Source organism: Asparagus officinalis, chromosome 4 (assembly GCF_001876935.1).
Source record: "Asparagus officinalis chromosome 4, Aspof.V1, whole genome shotgun sequence".
In the NCBI taxonomy this organism is placed as follows: domain Eukaryota; kingdom Viridiplantae; phylum Streptophyta; class Magnoliopsida; order Asparagales; family Asparagaceae; genus Asparagus; species Asparagus officinalis.
Window position 1 is genome coordinate 88181718 of NC_033797.1, and position 9267 is coordinate 88190984.

Genomic DNA, 9267 nt, shown 5'->3' on the forward strand with positions numbered 1-9267 from the left:
GTTCATTGCAAGTTGCGCGGTTGTGGCCTTCAGAGTGGCACCGAGAGCATTTCAAAGGCCGTTTGTACACTGTTCGATTGTTGATACGTCGTGTTTTATTTCTCCCCTTTCTTTTGGTAGTATGTGGTGGAAGTAGCTCGATCTCATCCCTTGGCATGCTTCATTTCTCATAATCTGGTATAGGATAGAGAATCGGGCCATAGCTCTTTTTAAATACTTCTGTGGACATAAACCAATCGCAATATTGGTAAATGTATCTCTTCATGTATGAGATGACTGCACATGCATGTTTACACGGAATCCGCATGACGTCCCAAGCACGGCAAGTGCATGTCTTCTTTACACGGAATCCGCATGACGTCCCAAGCACGGCAAGTGCATGTCTTCTTCTCCAAATCAACACGGGTAGTTTTATGTGCTTGCACTTCAAATATGTCAGCTGCAGCTTGCTTAACATCTAATGGACGACCTTTCTCTATATTTTCTTTAAGCACCATCTCTGTTTGTGGACAGAGATATCTAACCCATTTATCTCCAAGTAACCGGCGATTACTCATTCGGACCATTATCTGTTTACGAATATGCTCAACTATTTGTAGAATCTGTAGCATTCTAGCCTTCCTTATCCAATTATTAAAAGACTCAGCGACATTAGATGTTACGTGCCCATACCTGAAATTATATATAACTTTATAACAGGTCACAAATAAGGGTTAACAAATAATTGAATAGAGTTAACAGGTAATGAATTACAGTTAACAGTTTACAGATAAGAGTTAACAGGTCATAAATAAGGATTGACACAAATAATTGAATAGAGTTAACTTTTTTGAATTACAGTTAACAGTTTACATATAATAGTTAACATTTAACAGTTAACATGTTAGCCACCAGAGTTAACAATTACAGTTAACAGTTTACATATAATAGTTAACATTTAACAGTTAACATGTTAGCCACCAGAGTTAACATGTTATCCACAAGAGTTAACATGTTAGCCATGAGAGTTAACATGTTATCCACAAGAGTTAACATGTTATCAACAAGAGTTAACATGTTTGTCACAAGAGTTAACATATTAGCAACAAGAGTTAACATGTACTAAAGCCACAAGAGTTACATGTTAGCGACAAGAGTTAACATGTTTTTCACAAGAGTTAACATGCTTTCCATAATGGTTGATGTCACGCCCCGCTTCCCAAAATACTAGGGAATTGGGACGCGAATAAGCCCGCGACGTATTAAACTGAGAAGAGATAAATGCTAGACCCCGTCTTCTCAATCTAATACGCTAAGCGTCAAAAATATAATATACGAAGTCACGGGTCCCCGATCACACATAGCAAGAGTATAATGAACAACTCGGAATGGAAAAGATACATATCATAAATAGAATATCATCCAGGACACAGAGTTGGGTCAAACACGCCCTTATTACAAAACCGTCCAACTAAAAATATAAAAATACATAGTCCAACAGAAATAAAAGGAAAGTACTGCTAAAATAACTAAATCCAACATCATACTAAAGTAAGGTTCTGCAAAAGAGATCTAGCGCTCATCAACTACTACAGAAATAAAAGTCTAAGATTCAGATTGTTCTTCTGATCCATCTGGAAGACCTTACTGCTGCAAATCATCTGGCTCCTGTACTATCCCGAACTGAGGCTGCTCATCTCCTAAATCTGACGTACACCAGAGAAAAACAGGTGTACGTCAACGTGTGCGACACACGGCAAGATCCCACAGAAAGAAATAGGAACGATCGAACGACCAAAGCAAAACAGTGATAATAATAATAAAAGAAGCATGCTACTGGAATACTAATAATCTAAATGCAATCTACCACTAGAATATAATAATCAGGAGTATCCAAGAAGGTCAACCAAGTAACAAGTCGATCATGCAGCTAGCGAACAGACTAATCATCCAAGTACAGGGTTATACACTAGATAGAATTAATACTTAAAAATCTACAACTCGAGACGTAGTACGTCGAGCGAAATAATCCAAACAAGGAAACCCTCATGTATATACCATATGTCTCGAATTATAAATAATTAAATATTAACCCCGATCCATGTATGGAAAGAAAATACAACTGATCTACGTCTCACAAGGATTCATACATAGCCAGGAAACGAGATCATGTAACTAGTCATTCTATAACAGGTCACGGGTACATATCTCACACAGAGTCAACGGTCATATCATCGTATAACTGATTATTCGCACATCATCCAAGCAAATAAATTCATGAACCAAAATAGCGACACCGATCTACTTTGACTCAACAACTCAACCTCAGTGGCGACACCGATCCACTGGTACGAGCCTGGAAGATATATCAACAACCATATCCAATCACATGAACAAAGACTTTCCCACCCCAACTCTTCTTGCTTTTCTAAGTCAACACAGCACATGTCTCTAGGTCACACAAGGCCACTATGGTCATGACTGCTAATGGTTCTCAATCACAGCAAGGCTATATATATATATATATATATGAAAATAGTAATATTATAATGCACTAGAAATGATGAAGATTTCCAGTCAAGTCCGACGATAGATAGATCGATGCAGAATAAAGAAACAACTACTAACTGTCGAAAAGGAAGTATACACGCTAAACGAGGAAGCGATCCAACCAAAGAAAATATAGAAAATAATCATAAGTATAATGACGACATAACAAGGAATCCTACGACGTCAACGGGGAGAATTTCAAGATCTAGTTCCATTATAGATAGGTCGGCACAGGAAACGAGAAGCGACTTCGGATTCAATTTCGAATAATTGAGCAATAGAATGAATGAAAGAGTCTAAACAAATCATCCTAGGTGTAGAGGGGCTCAAATCAGGATTGTCAATAAATCAGGACGTTAATCTCCCCTCCCGATTTTAGTGAGAACGGCGAAATCGCCTACAATGATATAGTCGGTTCATCTCCACAATTTGGAGGAATTCAAGGCGTATAGCCGACACAGAAATGAAACCAAATACATAGGCACGAAGGCCATCCACCGCAATGATACACAGCCATAAATGAGTCAACGAATACAATACAAGGCCATCAATAATATACACGACCGGCAATTTATTATACAAGGCTGCAAACAATAATATATTTCCCGGCAGCGAATTGCAAAGCAAACCTGTAAGGAATTCTAGGCTAATGTATTCAAGCATAAGTATAAGGAAGCACGATAAAGATATGATATCAGACAATAACATGAATCAAATGAGTAATCACATGAAATATAATTACGAGACTCAATATGACATCACTGTATGGGATAACTATGAATCGGACGTGCATGTATAGTATAATAATTTCTTTTAAGATATCTATTATTATAATTACTCAAAATAAACCATTTATTTTTAAACTAACCTTTAAAAATAATTAGCTTATTAATTCCAAAATAATCATTTACAAAATAATTTCCTTTAAGTTATTCCTAATCTTTTAAAATAATAAATCCATTTATTCAAAAGTCCTTTTACAAAATAGTTTCTTTTTAAAATATTTCCTCATTATAATTAATCTAAAATAAATCCTTTTTCAAAATAAATTCCTTAAATTATTTACAATTACTCTAAAAATGATTCTTTTTACAAACCTTTTAAATTATTATAAATTTCCTAAAAATAAATCCATTACCGAAATAAACTCTTAAATTTATTTATTACTATAATATTTCAAAATAGTCTTTACAAATATTATTTCTTTCAAAACGTCTTATAATTAATTATAATATAATCGTCAAAATATCCTTTCATCGCATACGGCTCAGAATACATATTTTACTCCCCTTTTTACGAATATAACCACTCAGTAATTATCTCATTATTACTAATATTACTCATCAACCAAACCACGCAGATAATAACAGTCTAATCTACAAAATTAATAAATACAGATATAAATAATGAAATGATAAATTAATCGAAGCGGGATCTTGCCTACGAGACCGTGGGGTCTGATGACGAGGCAGTAGTGCCGATGCGGAAGCGGTACAATGGATCTGAACGACCGAGTCACGATGGGTCTGCTGGACGGTGGTGCAAAGGCGGCGTCAAACTCAGGGGAGGAGCTGGTTATCGACGAGGAGATGGAGGAGTTCGCTGAGATCTAGGATCTGGTGGTCGACGACACAGGGGAGAGGGGTCGACACAGTGGCCAGGACGTCGAGCTAGCGCTTGCCGAGCGGCTCAGGCGAGGCGTGGGGTGGTGCTGGCTGGGCTGAGAAGGGGAGCCGCACGAAGGAGAGGTTGACGAGGGGGCGGCGAACAGGGGTTTGGTACGGCGATGACCTCGGCGGCCTGTTGACGGACGGATCTAAAGAAAGAGGCGGGTCTGGTTTGGGGTTGAGCTCGAGGCGGTGGTAAGTCAGCGCGGAACTCGTCGGCGACCGGTGATGCATAGCGTCGGATAATGGGGGGTCTGAGCTCAGGTCATGGGGCGCGGCCATGGCTGGCGGTTCCGGGTTTGACGGCTGAGGGAGAGCTCGCGAGATGGGAGACGACGAGTTGCTGGAGGTGAACAGCGACGTAGAGGCAGCGGATGCGGGCAGCGGTCGGGGCTTGGCTGATTTTGATTGAAGAGAGAGAGAGTGTGTGTTGTGAAGTGAATGGGAGAGAGAGAGAGAGTGACTGATTGAGTGAGAGAGCGACGTGAGAGGAGGATTAAAATAGAGAGGGGAATCTCAGGGGGAAGCACGAGAAGGGAATTGCGGGATTTAGGGAGTGAAATAAGGAGTGATTTAGGGGGAGTGGGATAGGAGAGAGAAATACAGAGTGATATACCAGTGAGCGGGAAAACGCAAGGAAAAATACCCGTATAAAAAAATACAAGAAAAATTATTCAAATAAATATTAAAAATTTATGGTCAAAATAATAATAACAATAATGAATAATTAACTATTAATTTAAAAGTTTTACCGAACAGCTAAATTTATAATTAGCAAAACCATTAAAATATTATAATACCGTATTTTTAAATCATAGAAAATTAGGGAAAATACAAATACTCTTTTAGAAAAATAATATTTAATATTTAAATACCAGAAAAATTTATTCAAATCAAAAATCAAAAATCAGGGTCCTTACAGTTGACATGTTAGCAACAAGAGTTAACAAATAATTAAATAGAATTAACAATTAATGATGTACAGATAACAGTTTACAGACAAGAGTTAACAGGTCAGATATAAGAGTTAACAAATAAATGAACATAGTGAACAGCCTCGGAAATTTTGTTATCAATTAAGAAATAACTGAATATAGTTAACAGCTCTGATATAGAATTTAACAAATCCAAAGATAACATGCTAAATAGCATAAGTTCATACATTAGCATAGATATAGAACAGCCAAATAATTACCTTATTCCCGGGAAGAATGCATTTGCCCATTGATCAGGAGAGTAGTTCACAGTAATGTTGTTTGCCCTTGGATCCATGTCATATATCTCTTTCATGTACTCATTCCATTCTGCTATTGTGTATTTATAACAAGCAATTTGGAGTAAGTTCCCCAGAACATGAGTGTCATTCGACTTCATACCCACGTCCTTAAGCTTTAACCTAAAATTTTCAACAAGATGTAGAACACACCTCGAGTGTAGAGCTTCTGAAAAATACTCTTTTACTGATTCTTTAATTCCTTTGTCCGCATCAGAAATTATAACCAATTGGTGGGGAGGATTGTAAGGGTCAGCCCTCTCATAAAGTATGGACCATAGATCTTGGAGGAACCACTTCCAATTCATCAAATTCTCTTGATCACATATGCAATACGCTAATGGAAATATACCTTGGTTCCCATCGTATGCTATGGCCGAAAGGAGCATACCTTTATATCGATCCTTCAAAAATGTACCGTCCAAAAATAGAAGGGGTCTGCATCCACTCAAGAAACCTTTGATGCATGCAGCATAACAAACAAAGAGTCTCAAAAACCTTCCCTCATTTTGGTCAACATGTATATAACTGCTGGGATTTGTCTCTTTTACCATGCGCTCATACCTAGTCGTGTAAGAAGAAACAACCCAACAAGTTAACATGTTATCCGTGTAGCTTAACAAGCGACCAAAAAAAGCTAACACATTATTCGAGTAACTTAACAAGTTAACAAATAAAGTTAACAAATTACCTGCGTAACTTAACAATGTAACAGAGAAAGTTAACATGTTAGTGGTGAAACTTAACATGTTATCAATGTTATCAATGAACTTAACAAGGAACATGTTAACTATTTATTTTAACAAGCAAACTTTGAAACTTAACAAGTTAACAATAAAGCTCAGCATTTACCATCGTAGTTGATCATACGACTCATATATATCCTCGTAAAGTTTCTCCTGTGCTCTCTCTTTCCCCCACCATATCTTACTGTAATCAATTCTAAGGCCGTAGTTTGTGAGGAACTCCTTTTGCACATCAACGGGTCGAATTTTTGGACGACCTTCAGGAGTGGTTGTAACTGTGTTGCAATAAATTTACGGGATGCCCTTGAACGACTTGTATTTTGTCCGTACTGCCCACAAGTATGTTCATTAACAAACTTCTTGATCGAAAGTCTCTTTTCATTCTTAACAGGTGAAGCAAACAACATCCATGGGCACTTGTAAGTTTCTTTATATCGACAATATACACGGATACGTTTTGGCTTGTTCTTTTTAAACACATAATCAAACATTTTGGCCAGAGCATAGTATGTCAGCGCCAACCTTAATTCTTTTGCACTTTCAAATTCTTGACCTTCTTCAGTTAATGCATTATGCCACCAACCAGGAATCATTACTGTGCTGTTAATAATGTCATCAGAACGCACTACACTGTTACCGCTGGGATTATCAATTGGAATTCTTTCAGAACCATGATTTGCGGCAGAAATACTATCAATAAACTTTGGCTTCAGTGTATTCATAATGCTGCACAAATATAATTATTTTTTCTTAAAATAACGAACAGGACTTGTAATTAAATTCTACAGTACCCTTAAGAGTTAACACATATGCCGTAAAGCTTAACAACCTTCGGTAGAAAGTTAACATATATCAGTTAAAAGCTAACATTTAACCTGAAACAATTCGCTATGTTATCATTTCTCCACATTTTACTCACGCAATTCATAAGTTTTCAAATAAATTAAGTGTAAATATAACTTACATTTCAGGAGGTTGCTTCGGGGTGTTCTAACATCTGGAAACATCTACATCTATAGTAGCTCGAATATGGATCTCCAGACACCCGATATTACGGTTGTGCTCCACCATACACTCCATATCATCCTCATTCTCGATCTCAAAACTCAGATCAGGGATCCTTTCAGATTTATAAACCATTGATAGCGCATCATAAGGAACCTTCAACCTCTCAGCCACGTCGAACTTAAACTCAAAAAAAGAGGTTGCACAAGTTACCCTTGAGAACACTGCTCTCTCACCCAAGGAAACCATGCAAATAAGGGGGCTCTCCGCCATAAATAAAGGGGATTTAAGAGGAGTTATGAAGGGCACTTTAGGACAAGTAGGGGGCTGAAGATCATAGGCCCTAACCGCAAAAATCTGCTATTTGCACCATAAATACACTCTATTCAAAGCCGAGTGGGTTAACAGCATATATAACGGAGGGAGCGTGCCAAAATTTTCCCCCAAAACGGCCATCACCTCGCCTTAAATGCGACGAGGAGGGATCGCCAGCGATCGGATCTCGTTTTCGAGGCACGGAGTTGAAGGCGGAGGTATTTTAGGGAGGCTGAGTGCAAATACGGCTGGGAGAAGTGCTTTTAGGGCTCAGTTACATTTTGTTAAATTATTAAGGGCTTAGTCATATGGACCAAAGTACATGGGTCTGGGCCACATTGTTTTTTTAATTTTGGGGCCTTAAAGCAATTTTTCCTTGATTTTTTTAAAAAATTTGGATGCTAACCGTGAAAAATATGCAAATCTGGACTATTATTACTTTGCTATTTTTTTTTTCTAAAATAAGGAACGGAGAAGAATCGATTGATATAGACTTACTGATGTTAACATTCGATCTTCTCTCTCAAATTAGAAAAAAAAGAAAAAAAGAAAAAGAATATCTGAACATCTTAATCCTCGAGTTAAACACATAAATTGAGTTGGTCATGTTTGACCGATCCACCCACCCCCCCTACAAACGTTGCCAAGCAACCTCAAGAATATTCAGATTCTGATGTAAGCAAAGAGCAAACCTTTCAAAGTTTGTTGACTTTATGGTCTAATCAAGACAAAAAGGCACTTAAAAAAGAAGTTCAATAGTAAGCAGAAAAAGAAAGATAATAATAATAAATGAAAAAGCGGAACTCAAATTTCCAACCATGACAGCTAAAATAACAGTTAAATCTTCTTCTCAGATCATCGCCATACTACAGAGATAGACCACACTACAGAGATACGACAGACCGGGACATACAAGACACAGGGACACTGACGACAAAACTAAACCACAATTCAGCCCACATAACACTTAAAACCCACGAACACTAAAAAATGAAAAATGAAAAATAAACATAGGAAACTTCGATACGCTCCGAGGCTAAGCCATTTTATTTATTCAGGTCAGGTGGAGGCCGTCTCTACCTCTACATGGTGAGCCCCCTCATGAGGTCCCACTCCACACCGTCGTCCTCGTCACTGCTGACGACATTCTCACCTCCGCTCTCAGAGTCCGCTTCAGCTCCGAAGGCAAGATAAGGCATGGAGTTGAATGCCCTCGCCAGCGCTCAAGCAACAGGGCGACCACAAACACCCGCACTCCTCCGCCGCCGCTTCACCCCTCGAACATCACCTCGGGCTCGTGCTGCATCACGCGAAGCACGTCCCGCGCTCGACGGCCCGGGCGCCGCCTGGTCACGGCGAAGCAGTGGGCACCCTCGCTCTGCACCAACCCTCACCACGCTGGGCCACACAACGAGGTTGTGCAGCCCCCCAAGCGCCTCCTGGTACGGCCCACCCAGACAACATCCCCAGGTAGTAACCCCTCCCCTCTCTCCCCAAATTGTGGAGAGGCAGAGCTCTTTGCCGCCAATGAAGCGGTTAATCTTCCCGTCACTGTCGCAGGTTAAGTCCGAGAGGACTCCGTCCACAGATGGCTCCTCGTCCAGACGATGAATGGGGAGGATCGGAAACAGCTGCCCAATCGCCCAAAAATCAGGAACAGATGTAAATATGGACAGATTCACATGGTATGTTTTAACCGGATCCTCTGGGTGAATCTCCCTAAAAACCAAAT

General features: G+C 39.1%; 2 protein-coding genes across 2 annotated transcripts in view; both read right to left on the reverse strand.

The window, feature by feature from the left end:
• On the reverse strand, window positions 291-6937 carry LOC109839024. Its single transcript, XM_020407454.1, has 3 exons — window positions 6511-6937; window positions 5392-5926; window positions 291-672 (listed from the first exon to the last, which is right to left on the reverse strand). Exons 1-3 carry the CDS (start codon window positions 6935-6937, stop codon window positions 291-293), a joined length of 1344 nt encoding a protein of 447 aa, XP_020263043.1.
• Window positions 8322-9267, reverse strand: part of LOC109837822 (arginine decarboxylase-like) — a 2783-nt gene continuing 1837 nt past the window's right edge. Inside the window, 2 exon segments of the mRNA XM_020406187.1 lie at window positions 8322-8916; window positions 8918-9267. The exon segment at window positions 8918-9267 is cut by the window's right edge and continues 11 nt beyond it. Coding sequence (XP_020261776.1) covers window positions 8806-8916; window positions 8918-9267 — 461 coding nt within the window. The 3' untranslated portion in view covers window positions 8322-8805.

Coding starts and splice junctions, on each gene's coding strand:
- LOC109839024 (XM_020407454.1), bottom strand. CDS start 6,937: ATGAATACACTGAAGCCAAAGTTTATTGATAGTATTTCTGCCGCAAAT. Junction 5,927..6,510: donor AAGTCGTTCAAGGGCATCCC/GTAAATTTATTG, acceptor CATGCATCAAAG/GTTTCTTGAGTGGATGCAGA. Junction 673..5,391: donor GCATTCTTCCCGGGAATAAG/GTAATTATTTGG, acceptor ATATAATTTCAG/GTATGGGCACGTAACATCTA.